The sequence below is a fragment of the Cnephaeus nilssonii genome (assembly GCF_951640355.1).
Source record: "Cnephaeus nilssonii genome assembly, chromosome: 13".
NCBI classification, from domain to species: domain Eukaryota; kingdom Metazoa; phylum Chordata; class Mammalia; order Chiroptera; family Vespertilionidae; genus Cnephaeus; species Cnephaeus nilssonii.
In genome coordinates this window covers 2,524,384-2,552,299 of record NC_137084.1, presented here as the reverse complement: position 1 = coordinate 2,552,299, position 27,916 = coordinate 2,524,384, and the positions used below count along the sequence as shown (strand labels likewise).

At 62.8% G+C, this 27,916-nt stretch overlaps 1 protein-coding gene across 1 annotated transcript; it reads left to right on the top strand.

Annotated features, from left to right (window-relative positions):
• The first annotated feature begins 661 nt into the window (after positions 1 to 661).
• Positions 662 to 27,916, top strand: VWCE (von Willebrand factor C and EGF domains). The gene is made up of 20 exons (XM_079788216.1): positions 662 to 1,056; positions 3,253 to 3,347; positions 3,457 to 3,546; positions 3,866 to 3,994; positions 6,330 to 6,446; positions 9,315 to 9,431; positions 10,180 to 10,308; positions 10,650 to 11,092; positions 11,163 to 11,256; positions 13,181 to 13,263; positions 14,851 to 14,938; positions 16,875 to 16,960; positions 18,934 to 19,051; positions 19,537 to 19,622; positions 21,061 to 21,157; positions 22,522 to 22,604; positions 23,660 to 23,750; positions 23,824 to 23,906; positions 24,201 to 24,288; positions 27,187 to 27,916. The coding sequence occupies exons 1-20, from the start codon at positions 947 to 949 to the stop codon at positions 27,726 to 27,728; spliced, it is 2,769 nt and encodes a 922-aa protein (XP_079644342.1). The 5' UTR covers positions 662 to 946; the 3' UTR covers positions 27,729 to 27,916.

Genomic DNA, 27,916 nt, shown 5'->3' with positions numbered 1-27,916 from the left:
AATGATTATTATCATCACTGATGTTTCCATCTCTCCCTCTCCCTTCCTCTCTGAAATCAATAAAAATATAAAAAAATAAATAAAGGCATCTGAAAGGAAAAGTGCAAGAATCCAGGCTACTGTTGGCATGCCACGTTCACCTGTGGCCACCAATGTTGAGGACCGCAGGGACAGGCGGGGCAGCCAGTGGGCGGCGGCTGTAGAGGCAGGACCAAAGGAACAGGTGGTTCAGGGGGAAGTGATTCCAGCCGGACTGGTCCCCCTTTTCACAGGTGGTGAGCACCTCATCCCCGGAAATGCTGACGCCAAGCCTGACTCACCGGGTCGCGGGTGGCTAGGGACGATTCCCGCAGCGAGAAGGCGGATGTCCGCTTCCTCCGCGGGATGATCCTGGCCGCCACCACCTGCTCACCACCCCCACCGGCGGGGTCCGCTGGCCGGCTGGGACCGGCCCAGCAGGGAAAGGACCCGGCACCGGGACACCGGGACACCGGCACCTCGGGCCCCAGCAGCTCCAGCGCCAGCCTTGCTCCAAGTCTCTTCCCTCCGCGGGCCTCCGCCTGCCGCCCGCGGCCCTCCTCAGGAAGCCGGATCCCAAACCCAGGCAGGGGAGTGGGCCGAGGGCAAACCCCGCCCCCAGGGGTCCCCGATCTTTGACCCCATCCGGGACTCTGCGCCTCCCCAGGAGGCCACGGGCGGGCGGGAGGCGCCGCCTTTTGTGTGCTCCGCTCCGAGGTGCCCGAGACCCTCCAGCCGCGCTCGCGGGATCCCCTCGCGGCCCCCGGCCCCTCCTCTGGGCGTCCCCGGCGCCCCTGCTCGGCTCCGCGTGCCAGCTCGGGGCGCGCTGGTTCGCTCCCCGCGGCGCCAGGAGGAGGGGCGAGGCCGGGAGCCCCCTCCCTCGCCCGGCGCCGGAGCCAGCCGGCCGGGGGGACGCGCGCCGCCCGTCATGTGGGCCGGACTGCTCCTAGCGGCTGCCGGCGTCGCGCTCCTGCTGCCCGGGGCCCCGGCCCGCGGCTACACCGGGAGGAAGCCGTCCGGGCACCTCGGGACGGAGAGGTGAGCGCCCCGCGCCCCGCCCTTGTCCCGCCGCGGGGGCGCTCCCCGCCGGCACCCGAGAATCGGGGCTCCCTTTGGGGTTCTGTCCCCGCGCGGGCGCGGTCCGTGGGGGCCGGACAAAGAGACTGCAGCGGTGCCTCGCGCGCATCTCTGTGCCTGGGTCCGGGCCGTCCTGGAGGGGACGGGAGGGGACGGAGGGCCGGGCGCTGGGGAGCCCACCTGAGGTCGCCCCGCAGCGCGGACCGGGGCGAGGGAGGCCGACGGGCTGCCCGCCTGGTCTCCAGGTCGGCGGGCTTCGCCGGAGAACGTGCGGCGCTCTGCCCGGGCGGGGCCTGGCTCCCGGCGCCGGCCGCTCGGGGTGGGGGCTGTTCCTGGCGCCGGCTCTGCGCGCCGCGGACCTTGGACCCGCGGGGTCTCGCGGGGTCACGTTTCGGTTTCCGCCCGTGGGTGCGGGCGGGGGTGGGGTGTTTGTCCCTTTGCTCTTCCCCGACAGACGCCGCCGCCCCCTCGGGTCCGCTCCCGCCGGTCCGCGGAGCACGTGTGTGCGTGATGCCGCGGGGGGAGGGGGGATCGGCTGGAGCGCAGCCTGGCGTGGGCCGCTGCCTGCGGGGGTGGGGGCGCAGGGGCGGCCTGCGGGGGGCGCAGCTCGCGGCTCACACGTGTGTGCCGCCGCCGCCGCCGCCAGTGTCTGCTCAGACTCCGGGCTCCGCGTTGGGGAGCATTCCTGCCACCTGTCTCCCCGCCGCGCCGCCCCAGGCCCGGGGCGTCCTGACATCTGCCAGGGGCTGGCTCCCCTCTCCTTCCAGAGCGGGTCCTTCCCCGGCTGCTGACGTCATCTCTCGGGCAAGGGCGTGGCTGGGCCTCCCTGTGGGTCCCCCTCCTCCAGGGCCCCCCTTTGCTGTGATGACCTCAGAGGGCAGCGGGCTTCGGAGAACACGGGGCGGGCCATTCCCTGCAGACATGTCTGCTCGGACAGCTGGTCACGGCTGGCAGGGGCTTCTCCCCGGAGGGGGGCGGGTCTGTCGGGCGCACCATGCCCTCAGCCCCGCGGCTGTGCCAGGGCCCTCGTGGGTGGTGCTCCCAGAGGCCTGGCCCGCAGACCGTGCCCATCGGCCTCCGCACAGGTGGAGCGCAGGTGGGAGGGTTCCTGGGTCCGGTTCTGCTGCGTGGGCTTCCGGGTGAAGCCGGGCCGGAGGGCTTTCCGCTGCCGGCCCATCACAGAACCAGTGGTAGGCGTGTCTGTCCCCCTCCGGGCCCGTGTCCCACGCTCCCTCCCACCCAGCATCCCCCTGCACGCGCATGGCCGTCCCTGCGCCCCTTCCCCAGCCCAGCCTCCAGGAGCCCCCTGACCGCACCCGGAGCTCCATGCCAGGCCTGGCGTGGCCGCTGTCCCAGCGCGTTTGTTCTCTCCTGGCTGCTTGTCTGCCCAGCGCCCCCGCAGCGGGCATCTGGCTTGTTGGAGGCTGCACTGAGGAGCCTCATCCAGCAGCGGGCACGGCCGGTTCTTCTTCCCCCCTTTGGCACCCCCCCTTCCCCCGAGATGTCACCTGGGGAAGGACGGGTCCAGCTGCCCTCCCCTTCTGCGTTTTGCTGGCTTCTCTTCTCAACCTTTCCCTCAACAGCCATTTAGTGAGCACCTACTGTGTGTCAGGTCCTGCTCCGGGTGTGGGGGTGAGCAAAAAGATGGAGCCCTTGTCCTCAGGGAGGGGGAGGGGAGACAGACAGTGAATAAGACCAACAAGTTAATAAGCAATTTTATGTCCCAGGGAGGGAGTGTCATGAAGACGAATGAAGCAAGGTAAGGGTGCAAGGAAGGGCCCCTGACTGAGAAGGTGACGTGAGCAGAGACCTGGGTCCCAGGAGGGGTGGCCGGGTGAGTCGGAGCAAGGCCCCGAGGCAGCCAGGCCTGCGGCTCTCCATCCACTGCCGCTTCCCTCCGCGGCGCTGCGGCCCGGGGAGGCCCTCTCTCCTGGCCACGCCGCTGTGCTCACCGGGCAGGTGTCTGTAGGACAGAGACTGGGTCTCTGCTGCCTCCGGACGGGCTGCCGGGTCCTTTCTCTCTGGAAACTTCCGGTCGCCTCTCCTGCGGGTCCTGAGAGCTGCTTGTTGACCGACTGGCCCACTGACTGGCTTGGGAGGCGCTCGCCCCTCTGTAGACGCATCAGAACGTGGAATGTGCTCTCTCCTCTCTTGCAGACGCCAGCTGGGCCCCCACGTCTGCCTCTCGGGGTTCGGGAGTGGCTGCTGCCCAGGCTGGGCGCCCTCCATGGGCAGTGGGCACTGCATCCTTCGTAAGTGCCTGTCCCCGGGCCCCAAACATCCTCCCCAGCAGGCGCTCCCTCCCTGGGCTGGGGCAGACTGGGGCCCCCGTCTCGCCCCTCACCTCCGTTCTCCTCCCAGCCCTCTGCTCCTTTGGCTGCGGGCGTGGCGTCTGCATCGCTCCCAACGTCTGCTCCTGCCAGGATGGAGAGCAAGGGGCCACCTGCCCAGGTACCTGGGGGCGGGCGATGGCCCCTGGGGAGAGCTCTGTGAGCACTGAGGCTGTGCCAGGCCCTGGGCACGGTGTCCTCGCATGGCGTCTCCTACAACCCTAGCCGGCAGGCACTCCTTCCCGTTTTATGGACGAGGAGGCGGAGGCACAGAATCAGTGGCTGCCCCGGTGCCGTGGCTAGTGAGTGGCCGAGCTGGGCTTACACTCAGGCCTGTTGGCCTCCAGAGGCACCTTCCCAGCGGAACTCAGGAGGAGCCCGGCGGGTGGGGCGGCCGGGACCTGGGCGTGGCGCGCTCACCTGTGTGCTGCCCGTTGCAGATGCCCACGGGCCCTGCGGGGAGTACGGCTGCGACCTGGCCTGTAACCACGGCGGCTGCCAGGAGGTGGCCCGAGTGTGCCCCGTGGGCTTCTCGATGACAGAGACGGCGGTGGGCATCAGGTGCACCGGTAAGAGGCCTGGGTCCTGGGGGGGGGGGGGGGCAGCAGGAGCCATGCCCCGCCCCTCCTGCCAGGATGGTCCCCAGAGAGATGCCGGCGCAGGGCTGGGCAGGAGGAGCCGGCAGTGGGAGAGCGGCAGGGAGGGAGGATGGCGCCAAAGGCGTGTGCCCCCTGCTCTTTCGCCTCTCGGGGGCCAGGCGCGGAGCGGGGGGACAGTGACGGCATGCGCGGTACACACGCCAACGGGCCGCAACCCGCCGGGGCACGCTGGGCCTCGGGAGGGTTGACCGAGGACGGCTGCTGGGGGAAGTGACCTTGGAAAGATCAGAAAAGCGAAACTCCAGATTTACTCTGTAAAAGCGTGGTGTGCCTGTGATTTTGAGAAGTTCCTGCAGCCACGGCGACAGCTGCTGGCATCTTTCCCGAGACGCCCACGCCTCTGGGGGTTCGATTTTGAAAGAACCCCCTTTCCTCCCCCGAGTGCAGACCTGAGAGAGCTCCCCTGGGCACGCTGGGACGGAGAGGAAGGCGGTGAGGCGAGAGCCCAGCGTGTCCCCGAGCTGCCCCCAGCCGTATTGGCAAGAAAGAGGAAGCTCTTCCTGCCCTTCTCCTGGGGGCATACGTGTTTGCAGGCGGGTACGTGTGTGTGTGTGTGTGTGTGTGTGTGTGTGTGTGTGTGTGTGAGAGGCATGCATAGCTATGCGTTTTATGAGGTTGAAACCACCCCTTTCCTATAGTTTTTGTCTGAATTTTCTCACTAGATGTGATATTGGAAGCATGAAATAGTCCTTCACCGTAATTTTTTAAAATATATTTTATCTTACTGATTTTTTACAGAGAGGAAGGGAGAGGGATAGAGAGTTAAACATCGATGAGAGAGAAACATCCATCAGCTGCCTCCTGCACGCCCCCTACTGGGGATGCGCCCGCAACCAAGGCACCTGCCCTTGACCGGAATCGAACCCGGGACCCTTCAGTCCGCAGGCCGACGCTCCATCCACTGAGCCAAACCGGTCAGGGCTACAACATAATTTTTAACAGCTGCACACGCGGCTGTGGAGTGTACCCCCCCGGCTCTGTCACCCTCATTAGCTTGTCTGCAGTGCGTCCGCCGTAAATGATGCCGCGACAGAGGCTTCTGTGGGCGCTGATCGGTCCCAGATCCGCCGGCGGGGCGCCCAACCACCTGGCTGCTGGGGCTCCGCGCGCCGCCCCTCAGGACGCCTGAAGTCGTGCCTCTTCCCCTGATGCCTTTTGTGGGGAGCACTTTCCGCACCCACTTCTGGCTGCAGAGCAAACTGGGCCGAGGAGAAGCCAGAGGGCGATGTCACAGCAGGCGCGGGGGGAGGGGGGATGGGTGCACTGGCCTCGGCCACCAGGGTCCCAGGGGCTGGGGTCAGGGCGGGCTTCTTGGCAGCCGTGGGCGTGTTTCCGAAGGGCCGGGGTACGGAGAATGGAGGTGTCCGGCCCCGCGGGCCTGGGGGCAGACTCCGGTGCAGACCAGAGCGGGCAGAGCCGGTCCTGTAGGCCCTGCAGAGCCGTGTGGTTCTCGGCGGGGGAAGGGGTGCTATGAAGCAGGGGTGGGGAGGTCTGCCTCCCAGCCCCCCTCACCCCTCAGGCCTGCACCTCCCCAAGCACTGCTTGTACCCAGTCACCTGCCCTGGGTGCTGCCCAGCCGAGCCTTAACCAGCTCCCCAACCCTGACCCCGCCCCCCCTCCCGCCCCCCCCCTCCCGCCCCGGCAGGAACCCGTGCTCTCCTGCCAGGTGGGGCCCAGGTCTCCCCTGTGCTTCCCAGAGCTTCCTCAGACTCCCCCCCACCCCCCGCCCCCCGCTGGCCCCGCCCCCTGGAGCCTCCTGGTCCTCTGCCATCTCTCCTCCCCTGGGCCTGGGCGTTCCCTGCGGGGCACATCTCACTGCCCCGTGTGGCCTCCAGGGCGTGTGCCGCGGCTCCTGCCTTATCAGACTGGGACCATCTGGGGAGCCAGCGCCGTGTCTCAGTCCCACGTGTGTCCTCAGTGTCCCCTGCGGGCCTGTGCGCACAGCGGCGCCACTAAGCATTGCAGGGGCCCTGCCAGCCTCCTGCCCACGCCCCCTGCCCTGTGGGGCCGCCCTGGGCGGGGAACGGCTCAGCCCGGCCATCCGATTGGTCCTCAGTCTGCGGGGGTCAGAGAGGAGGCCTGGCCCTCGGCCTCTCCCCTCTGGGCTCCCCTGGTCGTCCGCGGTGACTCCCGCGCCTGGCCTTTCTCCCTGGTGGGGTGGGCACGGGGTCCGTGCGGGGCGCTTTCTCCCCGCACCTGACCACGGGCACCGTGGGCCACGCCAGGCTGTTTCCTCTCTCCCCAGACATCGACGAGTGTTTAAGCGCCTCTTGCGAGGGCCACTGCGTGAACACGGAAGGCGGGTTTGTGTGCGAGTGCGGGCCGGGCATGCAGCTGTCCGCCGACCGCCACAGCTGCCAAGGTGAGCGGCTCCGGGAGGGGCGGTGAGGCTGCCGCGGGGCCGGCCGCCTGGGCCTGGCTCTGGAGACAGGGCCAGGGAGAAGCATCCTGCCACAGCGGCCCAGGCTGGGGGGAGCAAAGGCACGAGGCGGGGACGGGGGTAGGAGCGGGGGGACCCACGGAAGAGGAGGCGTCTCCCCTCCTAAGGGAGCAGGATGAGAGCGGCCTGTGAACACGGCCCCTCACGATCCGATCGAGGCTGACTTTCCCCGAGAGGAGTCAGGTAAGGAAGCCCTCGCCCACGAGGCAGCCCCACACGTCCCCCGCGCCCTGCAGTGTTAGCCTGTCGTTTGATGTCATCGTTGTAAGAAACGGCTTAGAGGCCTCCAGCTCCAGGCCCCCCACTCCTGCACCCTGCTCCCCCCCCCGAAAGCGACCTGGGTCTGAGCTCAGGTGCTGTGACAGAACGCCGCGGGCTGGGCGGCTGGAGCAACACAAGGTTAGCCTCACGGTTCTGGAGGTGGAAGTCCAAGGTCCAGGTGCCGGGCCACTCCGTTCCTGGTGAGGACTCTCTTCCTGGCTCGCAGATGGCAGAGGGAGGGAGCCTGGCTCCGGGGTTGAAGGACAGGGCAAGGTCGGCAGTCTGGACCTCCAGGTCCCCGAGCCCGACGTCTCTTCTTCTAAGGGCACCAATCCCATCCTGAGGGCCCCACCCTCCAGACCCCATCACAACCTAATCCCAAAGGCCCCCCTCCTAACACCATCACTTGGAGGTTATGGCTTTACCCGGTGAATTTGGGGGACACAGTTCATCCATAGCACATGGTTATCAATCTGCCTGCCTCTCCCCAGCACATGTACACACTCACACACACACACACACACACACACACTCACACACACACACACTCACACATGCACACACACACACATACTCACACACATGCACACACACACACACACACTCACACACCCGCGTGCGCGCACACACACACACACACACACACTCACACACACACACCATCACAGAGATCACAGAGATGTCATAAGAAATGAACAGCTCACAGTCCTGAACGATCGTGTCTGGCACCTTGCTAAGCACTATGGCTGCGTTTTCTCATTTCATCCTCCAAATTATCCTCTGAAGTTCATTTCCATTCTCCTGATAGGAACACTGAGCCCTACAGACATTAGATAGCTGGCCCGAGACCATGTCGGAGCTGGAACTCGAACCCAGTCATTCTGCTGCATGCTTTCCCCCTCCAACAATCTGCCTTGGCGATCTCTCCCCATCAAGGCCAACAGCCCTGCTTTGCTCTTTGAACTGCGGCCTGGTGCCCTGCAGTGCAAACGTCCCGCAGCTCCAACCCTTCTCTTACGGATGAACACGGATGAACATGTAGGGTTTCGCCTTTTCAAATACCGGCTCGGGGAAGCTTTAACAAGAGGTGCTATAGCAGCTGGGTTTTGAGGTATGAATAGGAGTTTTCCATCAGACGAGACAGAAAGGCAGTCCAAGCAGACAAGAGAATGTGGGCAAAGGGGAGGCCCACATGAGTGGGGTGCACTGGGAAGATGGCAAGAATTTAAGCCAGAGCAAAGGTGAGGGACCGGGGAGCCCGTGGGAAGGGCAGCCCAGGGTTTGTGAACTGTGGTGCTGCATCGGTGCTGGTGGGAGCCGGGGAGGGAGAGGGCCTGGTCAGAGGTGCCCTGTGGGGGGCTGTGCAGAGGGTGGCCTGGGAGGAGCACGGGGAGAGGCAGGGAGGTGCGTGAGGCTGTTGTTCTCCAGACTAGCCCAGTGGTCCCGCCTTTTTCTGGCCACACCCCACCTAAGCACCTCTAAAATCCTGATGCCCCACCCCCGTGACATATAACTCTTACTATTCAAAAAGCAAACTCCTATTCACGTGGAGGAAGCCTAAAAGGCCATGAACTTGGTCTAAACAAGCTTCCTAAGAACATGGCATCCATGAAAGAGAAAGATAAAAGAACGAAAGGACAGTGGAAGTCCTGAGGAGGAAATCACTAAGAAACTTTAAAATAATAATAATAGGAAGTGATAGGAAAGAATAGCAAGTAAAGTTTCAAAACATATAATAGAGACCTGAGATGCATAAATGTGTCACCATATATATTTATACTAGCATTCCCGTTGCAGGAAAAATCCTGCAATAGGGTTCCCTGCTGCACTCTACCCCGCCCTGCCTGCTCTCCTCCCTTCTCCCCCGCCCCGCCTTCTCGGCCAGACCCCCTGCTTTTCTCCCTTCTCCCCTGCCCCGCCTTCTCCGCCAGCCCGCCTGCTTTTCTCCCTTCTCCCCCGGCCCCGCCTCCGCTCCTCCCTTCTCCTCCCCCCGGCTAGCTTGCTTCTCCGAAGCTTTGCTCCCTTCTGCAGCTCTTGGCTTCTTTCTACGCTGTCTTGATATGCAAATTAGCCACCATCTTTGTTGGGGTAATTTGCATACTCGTCCTGATTGGTTGGTGGGCATGGCTTGGGTGTAGCGAAGGTGCAGTCAATTTGCGTATTTGTCTATTATTAGGTAGGATACTGTATACGAGGCCCCTGGAACCATAGAAATGCAAAAAACTCACTGTGAATAACTCATTCTCGAATTGACCCCATAAAAGTCTAATTGCCGCCCTGTGGCGCGTGTGCCCCACGCTGGGAACCACTGCCCTAGAGAAGGTGGCCGGGACGAGGATATGAGTGGGGATGGAGGGAAGGCTGATCGGGGGGCACTGAGGAGTTGATACACGGAATGTGGGCAGAGAGAAAGGGGTGAAGATGGTCCCCCAGGCCCTGAGTGGGGCAGGGGATGGCGATGAGAGGGGAGGGACCGTATGTTTCCACAACGCCGCGGGGAAAGAGCCTAGCCTCATTTGTTCCCTCCAGACACGGACGAATGCCTGGGGACCCCGTGCCAGCAGAGATGTAGAAACAGCATTGGCAGCTACCGGTGCTCCTGCAGACCCGGCTTCCATCTCCACGGCAACCGGCACTCCTGTGTAGGTAAGGTCGCGAGGACCCTGTCCTCTTCGCACTTAGGCCGCCCATCAGGAAGACGGACAGAGCAGGGACAGGGACGGAGCGGTGGCAGGCAGTCGGACCTCCTGTCCCCGAGCCTGTGAGCACCTGAGCCTTCGCTCAAGCCACCCTCCTGCCGGATACACCCCAGGGCCCTCTCCTCACCCATTTTCTTGGCTGCCTGAGCTCCCCTCGGTGACTGGAGCATGTTACGCCTCAGTGCCTCTGGTGTGGAAGGCGGCCCCGTCTTCTCAGCCCATCGGCAGGAGTCTCCGGCAAGGGACTGGCGTGTGGCTGGATCTGGGCTTACGGGGTGGAGGTGGGGTCCCAGGGGCCTGGAAAAGGACCTTGTTCCAGCCAACCTCGGTGTGTGCCCTGAAGCCCTAGCCGGGCAGTGAGTTTTGAGACTCTTCAGCAGGGGCCACACCACCGACACCCGATGGGTGGGAGGGTGCGAGGTATGGATTGAGGTTCCCAGCGGGCTGCTCCCCTCCAGCCAGCACGATCATTGCTGCCTGCTGTTGGGGGATGAGTCCCTGGCGCACCCATTAAACGCCGACTGGATGCATGACCCTGCCGAGGGCACTAGCATAGACTTGCGCCCCACTGCCAGGCATCTGAGTCACCCCACACCCCGGGCAGGGAGACCCCCGGCCTTGCGGTCTAAGGGATGACGGAAGAAAGGCTCGGTAGCCCTGACAAGGCAGCCGTGGGCAGCGAGGCTCTCCTGCAGATGTAAACGAATGCCGGAGGCCGCAGGAGAGGCGGGTCTGCCACCACGCCTGCCACAACACCGTGGGCAGCTTCCTGTGCACCTGCCGACCTGGCTTCAGGCTGCGGGCTGACCGGGTGTCCTGTGAAGGTGAGTGACCAGTCCCGCCTCCTGGCTCTCTGACCCCCTTCCCCACCCCACCCTCAGCCACGCCAGGCCCCGCCCTCCAGCACCAGGCCCCGCCCTCCCAATACCAGGCCCCGCCCTCCCAGCACCAGGCCCCGCCCTCCCAGCCCCCTGCGCTTAGGCTGCTTTCCCATCCGTCTCCCTGTGTGGAGTACCAGGCGCAGCCCCAGTACTTTAGGCCCAGCGGCCGGCGCTGGACCCATCGTGTTGGAGAAAGTGGCCCAGAGGCATTCGGTGACTGTGGTGGCGCTGAGTCCGGCCCCTCGGTCCCACCGCCCTCAGGACAGCCCTGTGCTTCGTTCCAGCGTTCCCGACGGCCGTGCTGGCCCCATCCGCCATCCTGCAGCCCCCGCAGCCCCCGCCCAACGTGCTGCTGCTGCTTCCCGAGGCCGGCCGGCCCGCCCTCTCCCCGGGACGCCCCCCTCCTTCTGGGGCTCCCGGGGCCCCCGCGGGAGTCCGGACCACCTGCCTGCCCTCTCACACCTCAGCACTACCGGCAGCCTCCCCTTCTGCCCTGGCGAGGCTGCTGACCACCCCGATGGCCACCCCAGTGCCCGGCGTGCCCCTGTTGGGGACCCTCAGACCTTCCTCACAACCGCATGAGAAGGTGGGGGTTACCCCTTCCTCGCCCAGGGGCCCCACGGCCCCACAGCCCACACCAGGGCCCTCTGCCTGCTGGCACCTGGGAGCCACGTACGAGTCGGGGAGCCACTGGACAGCGCCCGGGTGTTCCCAATGCTGGTGCGAGGTGGGTGCGAATCCTCGGGCTGCCCTGGCCGGGTGTGGGGTCTCGTGGTGACCGGAACTCCCGCTTCCAGGACGGCGAGGTGACCTGTGAGGAGGCGACGTGTGAAGCTGCTTGCTCCCACCCGATCCCCCCCGGAGATGGGGGCTGCTGTCCGTCCTGTACAGGTGGGAGCTGGTCCAGGGCGGCTGTGGGTTCCCCGTGTGGTCCCACCTCTTCCCTCCCCCAGGCCTTCTGCCGCTGATAGGCTGCTCTCAGACCTTAGGATCACCTGAAGGGGGAGCCCTGGGCCCACCCCAGAGCTTCCCATTGAGCACATGTGGGGTAGAGCCAGGAATCGGCATTCCTACCCAGTTCCCAGGTGATGCTGCTGGTCCAGGGACCACAGTCAGAACCGCTGTCTATGCTGTGATATCCCTCAAGGGGAACTTTTCATCTTCTGGGATCCCCCTGAGCTTCATTCATCCATCCATCCATCCATCCATCCATCCATCCATCCATCCGTCCATTCATCTGTCCGTTCATCCATCCATCCGTCCGTCCGTCCGTCCGTCCGTCCGTCCATCCATCCATCATCCATCCATCCATCATCCATCCATCCATCCATCCATCATCCATCCATCATCCATCCATCCATCCATCCATCCATCCATCCATCATCCATCCATCATCCATCCATCCATCCATCCATCCATCTATCCATCCATCCATCCATCCATCCATCCATCTATCCATCCATCCATCCATCCATCCATCCATCATCCATCCATCCATCCATCCATCCATTCATCTGTCCATCCATCCATCCATCCATCCATTCATCCATCCGTCCATCCGTCCATTCATCCATCCATCCATTCGTCCGTCCATCCGTCCGTCCATCTATCCATCCATTTATCCATCCATCCGTCCGTCCGTCCGTCCGTCCATCCATCCATCCATCCATTCATCCATCCATCCGTCTATCCATCCATCCATCCATCCATCCATCCATCCATCCATCCATTCATCCATCCATCCGTCTATCCATCCATCCATCCATCCATCCATCCATCCATCCATCCATCCATTCATCCATCCATCCGTCTATCCATCCATCCATCCATCCATCCATCCATCCATCCATCCATCCATTCATCTGTCCATTCACCCATCCATTCATCCATCCATTCGTCCGTCCGTCTGCCCGTCCGCCCATCCATCCATCTGTCCATCCGTCCGTCCGTCCATACATTCATCCATTCCATGAGTCTCTCCACATGCACGCTGCAGTCCCTTTCCCTCGCCCCATCCTGTAGCCAGAGGAGTAACCCTTTGTAAATCGTACCCCCTTCTGGTTTTCTCCTCCAGTCTGCTTGCAGTTTTTCATTTGCTTCCCACTGCTGTTAGGATAAAGACCCCACTCTTAACAGGCCCTTCAACAGAGCTCCTCAGAACGCACTGCACACGCATCGCTGAGTCTTGTCAGAAAGCAGGTTCTGTTGGGTGGAGCTGGGGGCCTGAGTGCACGTTGTGTGGTGACAGGGTGCCGCGGCCGTGAGAAAGCCTCCCTACGGGTTAGGGCAGCAGGCCCCGCCGGCTTTCTGGATGACAGTCGTGACCTCTTACCGTGTCCCCGCTTTGTACTGAGCCGGAGAGTGAAGTCTGGGTACTTTACATCTGCGCTGTGGACCCTTCTAAGCCCCCTGCAGGGCACATGCTGGCATTCCCATTTTACAGGAAAGACAGCGGAGGCCCAGAGAGTGAGGGACATGGCCGAGGCCACTCGAGGACCTGGGCGGGCAGGCCAGGGTTTGAGCCCAGGGCTGCCTTTCCGACGGGATGGGAATAAAGGGTCATGCTCTCAGCACAGGTTGGGTTTTGTCAGACGTGCATGGGACCCTCCCTGCCCCTCCCAGGGGCATCCTGTAGGGTGTCCCCCTGTAGCTCTCCAGGGGTCTTAGCCCACACAGTGCTGGGCACCTGGATCCGCCCCTCCCGGGCCTCCCGCCGTGATAGAAGGCGCAGGTGCATGCTGCCTGGAATGGTGATGACACCACACGCTCTGCTTTGAGGAGGTCTGAACCGCTCCCGCCTGCTTGCCCCCCACAGGCTGTTTTCACAGTGGCGTCCTCAGAGCCGAGGGGGCCGTGTTTTCCCCTCCCACGGAGAACTGCACCGTCTGCGTCTGCCTGGTGAGCCTCGGCGCCCTCTGGGGGTTCGGAGGCGGGGAAGAGGGGTTGGAGGTGAGCTGGAACGGAGGGACAGCTGGAGGGAGATTCTCAGGCTGTGGATTTTGGTCGGAACCCGTGGAATTGAAAAGCCTGGGGGACCTGTGAGGCTGCAGGTCCGCCGAGCCAGCGAGGCTCTGCTGAGCAGGGAAGACAACTGGCAGCCGGGCCGGCTGTCGGGCGAGGGGCGGGCGGAGGCCCTGGGAACCCCCCACCAGGGAGCTGCTTTTCTCTGCAGGCAAAGTATTTGCCAGCACAACGAAGGCGCCCTCGCTCCCAGACTCAGCGTGTGGAGAGCACGCTGCTTTCGGCAAAGCCCCCTCCAGGAATACTCACTAAGCACCTACTGTGTGCCAGACACTGCCAGGCGCGGTCACGGGGAGTTGATTACGAGCACCCAGTGCGCACCAGGCAAGGGCTTGAGTGCGTTCACCCGTTTTCTCACCCGAGGCTCCTGGTAGCTGTTCGGGGTCAGCTTGACTGTCCCTATTCTACAGATGAGAAGACTGAGGCTGGGAGGGAGCAGAGCTGGGATTTGAGCCAACCAGCCCTCACTGCCTCTCTCTGACCATCTTTATTTTTATTCACTTATTTTAAAATATATTTTTTATTGATTTCAGAGAGAGAGAGAAATATCAGTGATGAGAGAGAATCATTGATTGGCAGCCTCCTGCACACTGGGGATCGAGCCCGCAACCTGGGCCTGTGCCCTGACGGGGAATCAGACCGTGACCTCCTGGTTCATAGGTCGACGCCCAACCACTGAGCCCCGTCCCGGGCATTTTTCCCCCTCTGACCATCGATCGTTAAAAGCAGCCCCTGGCCTGGCAGCCACGACGAAGCTGCAGTGCGCGCGGGGTGGGGCACGCAGACACGGCCGCACCCGTCGCCGAGCCCTTTCTGGCGCCACGTGTGCAGTAGCCGAGCGCTTTTGCGGGAGACTCAGCTCACCTGATCCTCAGCCTCCCTGAGAGCCGGGGCGGCCGAGGTCGGAGGGCGATGGACTTGGTCGGACGTTAGAGGAGGAGCGCCCCGGACTCGGGTCTGGCTGGCTCCAGAGCCAGGGGCTTTTTGGTTTGAACCTCAAGTGTTTCAAGATACGGTTTTAAGTTGGACGCTTTGGGTAGCTAACGTAGGCGCGGGTCCAGAACTGGCTGCACCGGAAGGTGTGCTGGGGGAGGAGCCTCTGGCCGCCGCCTCTCGTCCTCCCGCAGCCTCCGTGTGCTGCGGCGGGGAGGTGGGGGGGTACGTGGTGGGAGGCTGGCGAGGCGTTCCACCGGGCAGGCAGCACCCTCTGGCCTCCGGTCCGGCCCTCGCCTCGGAAGGGGGGAAGGGGAGATGTTCTAAACACCCCAAGTAAACGCCAGACACGGGTCCCTCAGGCTCTCCTTGCTGTGACCGCGGAGGCGTTTGAAGGTCTGGGAGGGCCGTTAGGGGCTTCTGCATTGGAGGGGAAGCCGGTGGGTGTGAACTGGCGGGGAATGGCTGCGGGGCCCCCAGAGCCTGACTCTCCCCTCCCCTCCCCCCACCCGCCGCCTCTCACCTCCTCAGGCTGGAAACGTGTCCTGCATCTCCCCCGAGTGTCCTCCCGGCCCCTGTCAGAGCTCCCCGGAGTCGGGCTGCTGCCCCTGTGCTCCAGGTGGGTGACTGGGGGTGGGTGGGGTGGGTGGGAGAAAGCAGCTTGTTAGTGAGTTCTGGGGAGGTGTGTCTTTTGAGTGTATTTTTGGGGGCGAGGTGAGTGGAGGAGAGAGGGATTGATTTCCGCTTAGACCAGTTGTTCTCAACCTTCCTAATGCCGCGGCCCTTTAATACAGTTCCTCATGTGGTGGTGACCCCCAACCATAACATTATTATTATTATTTTTTTAAATATATATTTTATTGATTTTTTACAGAGAGGAAGAGAGAGGGATAGAGAGCTAGAAACATCGACGAGAGAGAAACATCGATCAGCTGCCTCCTGCACACCCCCTACTGGGGATGTGCCCACAACCAAGGTACATGCCCTTGACCGGAATCGAACCTGGGACCTTTCAGTCCACAGGCCGACGCTCTATCCACTGAGCCAAACTGGTTTCGGCCATAACATTATTTTTGTTGCTACTTCATAACTGTCGCGACCCACAGGTTGAGAACCGCTGCGGTAGAGCCTAAGACCATCGGAAAACACAGATATTTACAATACGAGTCAGTAGCAAAATTACAGTTATGAAGTAGCAACGAAAATAATTTTATGGTTGGGGTCACCACAACATGAGGAACTGTATTTAGGGTCGTGGCATTAGGAAGGTTGAGAACCACTGGCTTAGACACTCAGATCAGGAGAAGCATTTCAAACTGCCCGTTTTAGTTGAGCACCTACTCTGTACTCAGTGGTTTGGGTGCCAGACTGGGCTCGAGGCCTGGCCTGCCCTCTGGCCCCGGAGGCACCTCCAACACAGGCAGACGGGGTGGAGCCCACGACAGAGATGGGCCTCGACTTGCCCACTGCCGAGCTGGTCCTTTCTAAAAAATTTGGTTCTGTTTCCCGGGATGACCTCATCGCCGTCACCGGCATTCCCTGCCGGCTCAGTGCTGTGCAGACACTTGCCAGACTGTAGGCACTGCCCTGAGGGAGCACTATTCGTAGCTCCATTTCATAGGTGAGAAAACTGAGGCTCAGAGAGCTCAAGGCACTGCCCGGAGGCACACCAGTGAGTACAGGCGCAGAGCTGAACCCGAGTCTACCCATTTCAGAGTTGGCATCCTCTTAAAATATTTGTTCTTAACTTTTAAATGTTATGTATTAATTTTAATTGAAACGTCCTTTTGCATAGGCGTTGTACTCTTAGGAGGCAGGAGCTGTTAGCAACCCCGCTGAACAGACGGGAAAACGGAGGCTCAGCGAGTCACTCCCTGTGGGTCGTGTGGGTGGGATTTGAACCCAGGGCAGCCTGACTAGCGCCTGCTGGGCCTGGGCGGGTTGGGGGCTGCTGCTGCCTGTGGGGGTCTTCGGGTGAGAGGCTCTCCCCGAGTCCTCCCAGCTCCCCCGGAGGGCGAGGTGCCCGGAGCTGTCTCCGTGTCTGGCCCGTCTCGTTCCCTTTCTTCTCTTCTCTTCCTCTTGAGTTCTGGGCTTCCCTTACCCTTTTGGTGAAGGATGTTTTTACCCGTGGCTCATTCTCTGTCGTTTTTTAAGTAATAGCATGTTATATGTATATATATGTATTGATTTCAGAGAGGAAGGGAGAGGAAGAGAAAGAGAAACAGCAACGATGAGAGAGAATCGTGGATCGGCTGCCTCCTGCACTGGGGATCGAGCCCACAACCCAGGCATATGCCCTGACCGGGAATTGAACCCCGACCTCCTGGTTCATAGGTCAGCGCTCAACCACTGAGCCACACTGGCTGGGCTGTAATAGCATATATTTTGTTGGGAGTGTGGAGGGGAGAAGTGAGTGGGGTTCTGGGGCGTGGGCTGTGCTGTGGAGTGCGTTAGGAGTGTCAGCCTCCCCGAGCCCCCCCCCCATTGCTCCCCTTTTTCTTCATCTGCCCCCCCACACACAGGCCTTGAGCTGCTTCTCCCTTTCCTCTCCGCAGGGAGGTGCCATTTCCACGGCCGGTGGCATGCAGACGGGGCCGTGTTCAGTGGGGATGACGACGAGTGTACCACCTGCGTCTGCCAGGTGGGGGCCGACGTGGCGGGTGATGGGGAGGGCGCAGGGCACAGCCCTGACCCAGGGTGCCTCAGCCAGGAGGAGAGACGCTGGCACGCAGAGAAAGGGAGACCGAGGCAGCAGCGGGCTCAGGGACCGGCCTACCAAGGCCTTCCCGCCGGCTCCTTGAGGTTCATCCTTTGGCAGGGCTATGTGTAGAGCACCTACTGTGTGCCTGGAGCCATGCTGAGCACTGGGGACACAGCCAGGCGCAGACAGCCCCAGTCCCCTCTGTCAGGGGCCCCACAGCCTCGGTGGGGGGTGGGCAGGTGACCAAGCTCCTAGCCAGACTGCAGGCTCCGGGAAGCCTTCTTGGAGGGGTGCTAAGGCGAGACCTGAGGAGGCTGCAGGCGGGTCCTGTTGGGTTGGGCCTGGGGTGGGATTCTCCTGTGGGCGATGTTCTGAGGGAGCGCTCCAAGGAGAACGGGTGAGGGGAGCAGGACGGGAGCCAAGAGCAGCCGCGCGAGGCTCGGGCTGATGCCCTGGGACTGGAGTGTGCATTCCCCAGGATGGGCGATGGGATGGGTGATGGGATGGGCGATGGGTGATGGGATGGGCGATGGGCGATGGGATGGGTGATGGGTGATGGAATGGGCGATAGGATGGGCGATGGGATGGATGGTCGATGGGATGGGCAATGGGATGGGCGATAGGATGAGTGATGGGTGATGGGATGGGCGATGGGATGAGTGATGGGCGATGGGATGAGTGATGGGCGATGGGATGGGCGATGGGATGAGTGATGGGTGATGGGATGGGCAATGGGCGATGGGATGGGCGATGGGATGGGATGGGCGATGGGATGAGTGATGGGTGATGGGATGGGCGATGGGATGGGCGATGGGATGGGCAATGGGATGGGATGGGCGATGGGATGAGTGATGGGTGATGGGATGGGCAATGGGATGGGATGGGCGATGGGATGAGTGATGGGCAATGGGATGGGCTATGGGATGAGTGATGGGCGATGGGATGGGTGATGGGTGATGGAATGGGCGATAGGATGGGCGATGGGATGGTTGATGGGATGGGCGATGGGATGAGTGATGGGCGATGGGATGGGCGATGGGATGAGTGATGGGTGATGGGATGGGCAATGGGCGATGGGATGGGCGATGGGATGGGCGATGGGATGGGCAATGGGATGAGTGATGGGCGATGGGATGGGCGATGGGATGGGCGATGGGATGGGCGATGGGATGAGTGATGGGCGATGGGATGAGTGATGGGCGATGGGATGGGCAATGGGCGATGGGATGGGCGATGGGATGGGCGATGGGATGGGCGATGGGATGAGTGATGGGCGATGGGATGAGTGATGGGCGATGGGATGAGCAATGGGCATGTCAGAGCCCGGAGCAGTGGTGGCTTGTGTATGCTCCCTGGCTCCCCAGGGAGTCGGGGGCAAAGGAGCCATCGCCCCTGGAAGACCCGGTGCCCATTGGCCAAGGGCAGTGCCCAGGGGAAGGAGCCTGTTGGGCGGGGGTGGGCGGGGGAGCTGACAGCCTCGGCCTCAGACTGAGTCGTGAGAGGCTCTGCCGGCCGGGCCAGGGCCTGGGCTTGGTGGCGCTGGCGCTGCTGGGGGTTAAGTGGTGGCGCGAGCGCATCAGGTTGGTGCGTGGGAAGTTGTCTGGCTGCAGAGCGAGAGCAGGGCGGGGGCGCAGGTGGCGGGGAGCCTGCGCGGACGCTGCCTTGCAGAGCGAGGGGAAGGGATGCCGGTGGCGGCGGCCCCGCGGGCAGGGGACCCTCCAGACGAGCAGCTGGCACGTTCCCAGGCCCCGCCAGCCTCCGCCCAGGCCCCCCCCCCCCAGGACTCGCCCTGCCTCCCTATTGCTCCCTGGAGGTTTCTGTGGCTTAGGAGGGGAGGGCAGCCCCTCTTCAGCCCTCCGCTGGCCCAGGCGGGGGGCTGCCCTCACTGGCCGTGCCCTCCGGCTTTCTCCCAGGACGGGGAGGTGGAATGCGCCTTCACCCCGTGCCCGGAGCTGGACTGCCCCCGCGAGGAGTGGTGGCTGGGCCCGGGGCAGTGCTGCTTCACCTGCCGGGAGCCCGCGCCCAAGACAGGTGAGCGCCCGGCCGTGCGTCCCGGGGCTGCGCCAGCACAGCCTGGAGGGGGCGGCTGAGCTGCCCCCGGGGCTCAGAGTGCGTCTGTGTGTGTCTGTGTGTCTGTGTGTGAGTGGCATCTGCATGTGGGAGTGTGTGTGTGTATGTGTGTGTGTGTGTGTGTGTGTGTGTCTGTGTGTGAGTGCCATCTGCATGTGGGAGTGTGTGTGTGTATATGTGCATGTGTGTGTGTGGCATGTGTGTGTGTGTGTCTGTGTGCATGTGTGTGTGTGTCTGTGCGGGTGGTTTCTCCATGTGAATGTGTGTTCACGGGTGCACGTGTGAGCGTGTGTTGGTGTGACTGGGCCTGTGTACACTCACGAGGGTGCCGGGCAGGGTTGAGTGTACCCCCTCGGAGCTGCCTGCACAGCATGGATGAGGAGGCGTCTGTCCTTGCTGGGGGGCTGGGGACCCACATGTCCTTCTCCCTCGCTGTCCCCCGCCAGGCTGCTCGCTTGACGACAACGGGGCCGAGTTTCCTGTGGGACAGATCTGGTCTCCTGGTGACCCCTGTGAGTTATGCATCTGCCAGGTGAATGACAACCTGCGCGCCTTCAGCTGCTTTCCGGCTCCCCCTCCGCACTCCGAGCGGACCCCCCCCCCCCCACCCCCCGTCCTCGTGTCCCAGGCTCCCTGCCCCCCGGGAGCTGGGCCGCCTCCGGCCCCTCAGCCTGTCCCTGCCCCATCCAGCTCCGTTTTGACCGAAAGGGCTGTGACCGGCATGTGCTGACCTCGGGAGACTTCTCGGCACAGGCGCTGGGCGTCCCCTTAGGGCGTGCTGCTGCGTTGTGGGGCGGCGTCCTGCAGGCAGGGGTCCCCGGGCACAGGCGGCGGAGGGTCCTGCCGCCAGGGGTGCAGGCCTTTCCTGTGAGAGTGAGTGTCGTCGCTGGTGTGAAGCGTGTGGCCGTGTCTCCTCACAAACGGGCGAGGAGAAGGTGCTGGAGGCCGAGGGCGGGTGGATGGACGTGCAGACATGCGCCCCGAGAAGCAGCCGTGTGGGCTCCGGGTCTCTGCACCCGCTCCCTCTGCTGCGGGAGCCAGGCCCTTAGCCTGTGTGCACAGCGGCCCCTGCACCGGGGGCCGAGGGCGTCACCTGGGCCTGGTGGGGCAGACACCCCCCCGCCCCCCGCCCTGACCTGCGGCTCAGACCGCCTTCCTGCCGGCGAAGGGGTGACGGGGGTGCATCCGCCTGTGAAGCGCAGCCTGGGCGTCCCTCCGACGTGCCTTTTGTGAAAGGCCTTAGAGCAGGCGTCCTCAAACTACGGCCCGCGGGCCACATGCGGGTGTTTTTGCCGTTTTGTTTTTTTACTTCAAAATAAGATATGTGCAGTGTGCATAGGAATTTGTTCATAGTTTTTTTTAAACGATAGTCCGGCCCTCCAACGGTCTGAGGGATAGTGAACTGGCCCCCTGTTTAAAAAGTTTGAGGATCCCTGCAGGCTTAGACCCTTACAGACACGGAGGCGTGCCATCGGGATTCGAGTGGGTTATGAGGAAGTCACTCGGGAGGCTCATGAGCACTCGGGTGCTTAGGGGACAGAGAAAGCCGACAGGGCACTTGTCTTCTGAAATAGACACCTGGGGGGGGGGGGGTATGTAAACGGGATTTTACTGCACTCCGCTGGTGGGGTGAGCCAGGGTCCCAGGGCGATGCCGAGGGCAGAATCGGGGGGTGATGGCGCAGCCCTGGCTGCTGCTGGGGCGGACAGGAAGCCGAGGGACCAAGCCCCCGCTCTGACCTTCCCCGTCCTTGGAGATGGGGCCTTCGGGAGGCTCACACCCCTTCCCAAGTCACGGGTCCTCTTTGGGGGAGGCCTGCCCCCTCCTGCGGCATCAGGGCGCCTTGAGGACAAGCCTTGGCCAGTTTGCAGCCTTGCTCTCTTTTGGGGGGGCCAGGGGGGCGAGTGCGCGTGGGGCGGAGACTGGCGGGGTGGCAGGCGGGGTCTCGGTGAAGTTCCTCGGTCCCTCAGGCAGATGGTTCCGTGAGCTGCAAGCGGACAGACTGCGTGGACTCCTGCCCTCATCCCATCCAGATCCCGGGACAGTGCTGCCCGGACTGTTCGGCAGGTAATGCCCCGCGGGGGGGCTCCTGGGCACCAGGCTCCTCTGTGCGAAGCACCGCACAGCCATCCAGGCCCTCACAACTGCCCCGTGGGCAGCCCCATTTCACAGATGAGGAAACTGAGGCTCAGAAATGTGGAGAAGTTGCTCATGGCAGGCCCTGTCCGGGTGCCCAGCCTGCAGCCTGGGCGGGTGGCGAGGAGCCAGACCTGGGGACAGGGAGAGAACAGTGAGCGCGTGGAAGGGATAGTTTATTCATAGAAGCTTCTCCCTTGTTTCAAAAGCAACGTCTCACCGTAGAGCATGTAGAACACACAGAGAGCAAAAATAAAAAATGAAGAAGGGCCCGTTACCACTTAAATCTCATGGTTTTGTTTTCCCAGTCTCTTGGTGATTTAATATCTATGTCTATGTCTCTATCTGTATCTAACATATCCATAATATACATCTCTACCTAACATACTAGATATGTTATATATACACTGAGTGGCCAGATTATTATGATCTCTAAACGCATAATAATCTGGCCACTCAGTGTATATCCTATATAATAAAAGGCTAATATGCAAATTGTCCCCTTGACCAGGAGTTCGACCAGCAGGCAGGCCAGCCAACCGCCCATGTCCCCTCCCCCCCTGGCCAGGCTGGCCGGACCCCACCCATGCACAAATTCATGCACCAGGCCTATAATATATATATATATATATGTATATACATATATATGTATATACATATATATATATGTGTGTGTGTATATATATATATATATATATATATGTATACACACACACACACACACACACACACACACACACACACACAGAGTGTCCAGATTATTATGCATTCAGAGATCATAATAATAATCTGGCCACTCAGTGTATTTTCCCTTTAAAATACTTCCCTACTGTCTCATCCCCTGCTTTTTTACCTACTAGTGTGAGGTAAGTATGATCAAGGTTTCATGTGCATGGGGCCTCCGTGGGCATCGGGGGGCCGAGAGGGGGAGGTGCGGAGGAATGTTCTGGAAGGTGGGGTTTGGGTTCGGCTGAGTGGGGAGCAGCAGAGGGCATGGCTGTGGTGCAGGCACCAGTTGTCTCCTAGGCCTCTGTCCTACGCACCAGGCGAGGGGTAGAGGAGGAAGTGCTGACCCGGGGGCTGGGCTGGGGACCCCACGTGACGGGACGTATTCTGACCCCTCTGCCCAACCTGTGTGCTGTCCCTGCCCCAGCCCTGGGGCAGCTGCACCAGGAGCAGCTGGCCTGACCGTCACCCCCCAGATAAGCCTGGACCTTTGCCCTGGCAGGAGCGGGGTCACCGGCCACCCCTCCGCCCCCGGCCCGCCGTGGCGCTCACCGCGTGCCTCTCCGCAGGCTGCACCTACACAGGCAGGATCTTCCACAACAACCAGACCTTCCCGTCCGTGCTGGACCCGTGTCTGAGCTGCATCTGCCTGGTACGGCCACCCAGCTGCCCATCGGCGAACTCCCCGGGGCTGCCCCAGCTCCTGAACCCTGGAGGCAGAGGCCAGAGACCTCAGGAGCCGGGTCACCGCTGGGTCCTGGTGGCGTGGCCCCTCAGCCTGCCCAGCACTGTACCAGGGCCAGGGGACGGTCCACCTGCCCCCATAAAGCCCTCTGCCCTGGCGACGGGGGGCAGGGGTTCTCCCGGGGGGCCTGGGGCTGCGGCCCTTCTCTGCTCACACAGAGGGCGAGGGCGAGGGGCAGGCTCTGCAGCCTCGGCCTCCGGATCTGGTGTTCTGCGTGTGCCAGCCCTGCGCTCAGCCCTGTGCAGCAGGAGCTCAGTCCTCGGGAGAATCCCGGGGGGTGGGCACCACCGCCGGCTCCATCTGCGAGCGGGAAACCGAGGCACAGAGAGACGGGCATTTGCTCAGGCCCCACAGCTGGTGAGCTCAGTGCCAAGAGCCGAACCCCCGCGCTCAGCACCTGGGCTCGGAGCGCACGTCTGCCCAAACCATCTGCCCCTCCGCCTGAAAGGCGTGTGTGATGGCCGGGCCGTTAGTGCTTGGAGAATGGGAACCCCCATTGCTGTCAGGCCAACGGGTGGAGTGCCCGGGGAGCTTTGCTGGGGAGGGGAGGGGTGCTGAGGCTGTGTGGGAAAGGGCGGGGCCTGCGGAAAGGGGCGGGGCCTGCGGAAAGGTTGAAGGGCCATCTCGCCTCCGGTGGCCACGCGCTCGTTCACAGCCGTGGCATCGGGGAACTTCGGCTTCCGGGCCCTCTCTCCTGGGGTTCGGGTGCTCACTTTCTTGGGCAGTCCATGGGTTTGCTCAGCTGGTGACCGATGAGCTCTGTGCACAGGGCCGGGCCCTTGGCCTGTGGGGCTTGCGTTCCAGCGCGAAGACAAGCTCTGACCGCGTCACCCATCCCCCGCCCCACCACGGCTCCCTCCTCCGACCTCGGTGGTTCTGGTGGCCACTCGGTGGCTACGTGACCTGTCCTCCCGGGGGTCCCGCCAGCCCCCGGTCGAAGGGCCTTGTTTTGTGTCCTGCAGCTGGGCTCCGTGGCCTGCTCGCCCGTGGACTGCCCCATTGCCTGCACCTACCCTTTCCACCCCGACGGCCAGTGCTGCCCGGTGTGCCGAGGTGAGTGGGACCCGTCCCCACGCCCGCGGCTCCGGGCGGGCCTGCGCTCACGGCCTCTCCTCTGCCCCTGCAGACTGCAACTTCGAGGGCAGGAAGGTGGGGAACGGCCAGGTGTTCACCCTGGACGAGGAGCCCTGTACCCAGTGCACGTGCCGGGTGAGCTGCCCCGGGGGCTGCTGCTGGCCCGGTCCCTTCGCAAAACTCAGGCCCTGAGCCCGTGTGAGCCCCTCTCCCGCCCGCCCGTCTTCCATGGGACCGCCGGCCCGCGTGTCTTTGGAGGCGACCTCCGTCTTTGCGGTTTCCTGAAGGTGTCGGGCTTCCCCTGTCGCTCTGCAGCCTCGGCCTCCGGATCTTGCCGTGGGTCCCACGGCTGGTGCCGCAGGCCTTGGGGGGCTGCTCTGGGTGGGCGGGTGCTCTGGGCGTCCTCACCTGTGCCCTCTGCTTCCCCAGCTGGGAGAGGTGAGCTGTGAGAAGGCGCCCTGCCGGCCTGCCTGCGAGGACGCCGCCTCGCCCCCCGCGGACTGCTGCTCCTGCCCAGGTACGCAGGCCGCGGGTCCGGGTCTCCCACCGTCTTCTTCCTACGAGCACGGAACTCGTAGCGCAGGGTGTGGGACCCCAGGCTCCGCGAGGGGACGGGGCTTGCTCGCGGCCCCACGGCCAGCGCCCGGTGAGCCCCGGCTGGGGACCGCTGTGTGACGGGTGTTTGCCCACCGTGCCCTGGCTTCTCCAGGGTCTCCTCCCTTAACCGCTTCCTCTGCTTTCTGCCTTTTTGAAAAATGAGAAGTCAGGGACTGAACCTCTTTGCAGAAGGCTCGCTGCGGATATGTATTGAGAGCTCCATGTGTCCGGGGACCTCCCGGGCCTTTTCCCAGCCATCACCCCGTTTTCCAGGGGAGGCGGCGAGGCACAGAGAGGGGAAGTGAGCGCTCGAGGTCACACGGCCGGTCGCTGCAGAGCCAGGAGTGGAGCGTGGAGTCCGTGCTCTCAGCTCCTGCGCGCTCTCGACTCCTGGAAGTTATTCTCTGCTGTTTGTCTTCCTCCGTCGTCAGTGTTCGCCCACGCGGTCACTTTCTGGGGTGTAAACGGGAGACAGGCCACCGCCAGAACACACAGGATTCACGTGGCCCGGGCTGTCATTTAAAAAGCTCCCAGCCATCCGGTCTGCTCACCGCCGCCTTTTTGGTGGATGCGTCGGTGGCTTCTTCCTCTTTCGTTCTGTCCGTAACGCACGCGCTGGGAGACTCCTTTGGTCAGGCGGCGGTTTTTAAGGTTTGTGAGTTGCCTTCGGACACGTGGTTAGTAAGTCGGTGCAGTAACGGGCTCAGGGCGTCAGGACGACGTGGTACCTGGTACCCCGTGGCCACAGCACCGTTACCGGAGGGAGAAGGAGGAGCCTTCCCCGGGCGTGGCGGTTCCCGGCGCCCACCCACTCGCGACCCTGTGTGGATGGAGTTTAACTCTTCCAAGTTCACCTGTCTGTGAAGGACCTTAAAAGTGGCTCTTTTACGTTTTTTAAACTTCCGGTGAGTTTTCCCACTGATTGGAGGCCTGGGTCTCCTCGAGTGTGGAACGTCTTTCCCCGCCGTCGGGCTTCTGAGGGATGCTCTGAGGGCGGCTCTCGGCCTGTGGATGCAGAGCTGCTGTCAGGACGGGGGGCTGCAGACACCCTGACCCCAGGCAGCCAGGCCTTGGGAACCACTGAGAGCTTTGTAGATGCTTCCTCAGTTTACCCACCACCCACTCCTGTGCCAGCTGAGAGATTTATTCCCCCAGCTGTCCGGAGACTAATCGTTAGCAGGAGACGGGACGTTTTAGTGTATCTCATTTAAATGTTCCCGGGAATGTTCGAGAGTGGCTATTGTTATCATCCCCATTTTGCAGATGGGGAAATAGAGGCTCAGAGAAGTTCAGTGTCTGTTTTTAAGCTGTACTGGTATTGAGTCAAGGCTAGGTCTCTTTTTTATTTTTTAATATGTTTTTATTTATTTTAGAGTGGAAGGGAGAGGGAGAGAGAGAGAGAAACAGCAATGATGAGAGAGAATCATCGATCGGCTGCCTCCTGCACACCCCCTACTGGGGATCGAGCCCGCAACCCAGGATCAAACCGTGACCTCCTGGTTCATAGGTCCACGCTCAGCCACTGAGCCACGCCAGCCGGGCCCGCGGGCCTCTCTGATCCCTTTCCCCGCTCTTTCCCACCCGCTCTCCTGCCTCCGGACGGGGAACATGAGGCCCAAAGAAGTGAGGTGCCGCCTGGACTCCTCCTGAAACGCAGCCTCAGTGTCGCTCACCAGGCGGCTCTTCCTGACTCCTTTTAAGGACAAACTGCTTTCTATTTAAGTGGAATATGATTTTTTTAAAAAATAACAACAAAATAACAGCTGCCCTGGCTGGGTTGCTCGGACTTGAAGGGTCGCAGGTTCAATTCCTGGTCAAGGGCACGTACCTCGCTTTGATCCCTGGCCCTGGTCGGGGCCCGTGAGGGAGGCAACCAATTGATGTGTCTCTCACATCGATTTCTCTCTCTCTTCCCCTCCTCCCTCCCTTCCACGCTATAAAAACCAATGGGAAAAAGATCCTCCGGCGTGGATTAAAGTGAGGATTCACACACACACACACACACACACACAGTGTGATTCCCGTGCCGTCCGCGTCACACAACCCCAGCGTCCAGGTCAGTGGTGTGGGTGTCAGAGGGTGTGACTGTCCTTGGGCGGCTGTCGGTGTCGTCGTCCAGTGCGTTCGTGTGCGTGACAACAGCCGTCGCCTCCGGGGCCTCCGGGACCAGGCCTCTCTCCAGCCCTCCCTCTTCGTCTGCCCTCCCTCTCCACACTCTCTCTGCCTCTCCTACCCCTTCCTCCCTTCCCTTGCCCCCGCCCCACCCATGTACGAAAAGCCTCCGGATGTTCCGGGCTCCAGGCTGAGACGGAAAGCAAGCCACTTTACAATCGGGTAATTTCATGGAGCGGTTTTAGGTCCCAGCAAAGCTGGTAGGAGGGACAGGGTGTTCTCAGGTCCCGCCGCCTCCCACGCAGCCTGCCCAGCGTCAGCCCCGCCGCAGCAGATGGCACATTTGTTACGCGGGGACCCTCCGCGGACACACCAACCAAGTGCGGAGTTTCCATTGGGGTTCAGGCCGGGACGTCCCGGCTCCGTGTCGGTGGGTCCTCGGAGCGGCCCTGTGCGCCCGTCACCATCAGCCCATTTCACAGATGAGGAAGCGGAGGCCGGGCACTCATGTGCCTCACACGCCGTCACGGCCCGTGGTGGCCGGGCCTCTGAACTGCCTCCCTCCGCTCGTGTCTGCTCTCCTCCCGGCTGGGCCTCACCGGGGCTCGAGGCTTCAGAGGACGAAGCCCGGGCCCTGTCCCCACGCAGCGCCCAGAGATGCCTCGGCTGTCGGAGAGCCACTGTGTCCGTTTGCCCCTCTCTCTAGATTCCCTGGAGGACAGGCGGGGGCTGCCCCCTCCTGCAGACGCCGCCCTGAGCCCCCGCGGAGCCCCCCAGGACCCCGCCACCTGCAGCTCCTGCCCGGGGCCCCCGGCAGCCCGGCCTCGGCGGCCCGCGCCCCACTTCCTCCAGCTCGTCTTGAGGACCAACGTGTCCAACCTGCAGACTGCATCCCGGGGCCGCTCGGGGGCCCAGGCCGCCCCCCCGCCCCCCGCGGGGCCCTCACTGCGGCCTCCCGCCCCCCCAGGAGCCTCCTCTCTACCTCCCGCCTCTCCCGGGGCTCCTGCGACTCCAGAGCCTCCCACCACGGCCTCTGGGGCCCACACAACGGCCAGGTGGCCTGCGCTGCCCCCCGCCGTCCTGCCGGGGGCTCCAGCCCTCTCCACGGCAGACCCGAGCCCCCCAGAGGCCCCCGCCACCCTCCATGGCCTCTCTCCCGCCACCTCCGGACTCTCCGTGGTGACCGCCAGCCCTGGTGCCCCGCAGCCCCCAGCCGGGACTGCGAGTGAAGAGGGGCCCGCTGGCTGAGGGCCTCCACGGAGGCCACCGGGAGACGCACTGAGGGGGCCAGCGAGGGCCACTCCCCGGGGCTTCCAGCCGTGGGACACCCTTGGGCTGACAGCCTGGCCCCGCTCCCCGGGAGCGTGTGAGAAGCTGAGAACCAGCCTGTCCCGGCAGCGCCCTCCCCGAGCCCCTCGTGTCGGGGGGAGGCTGGA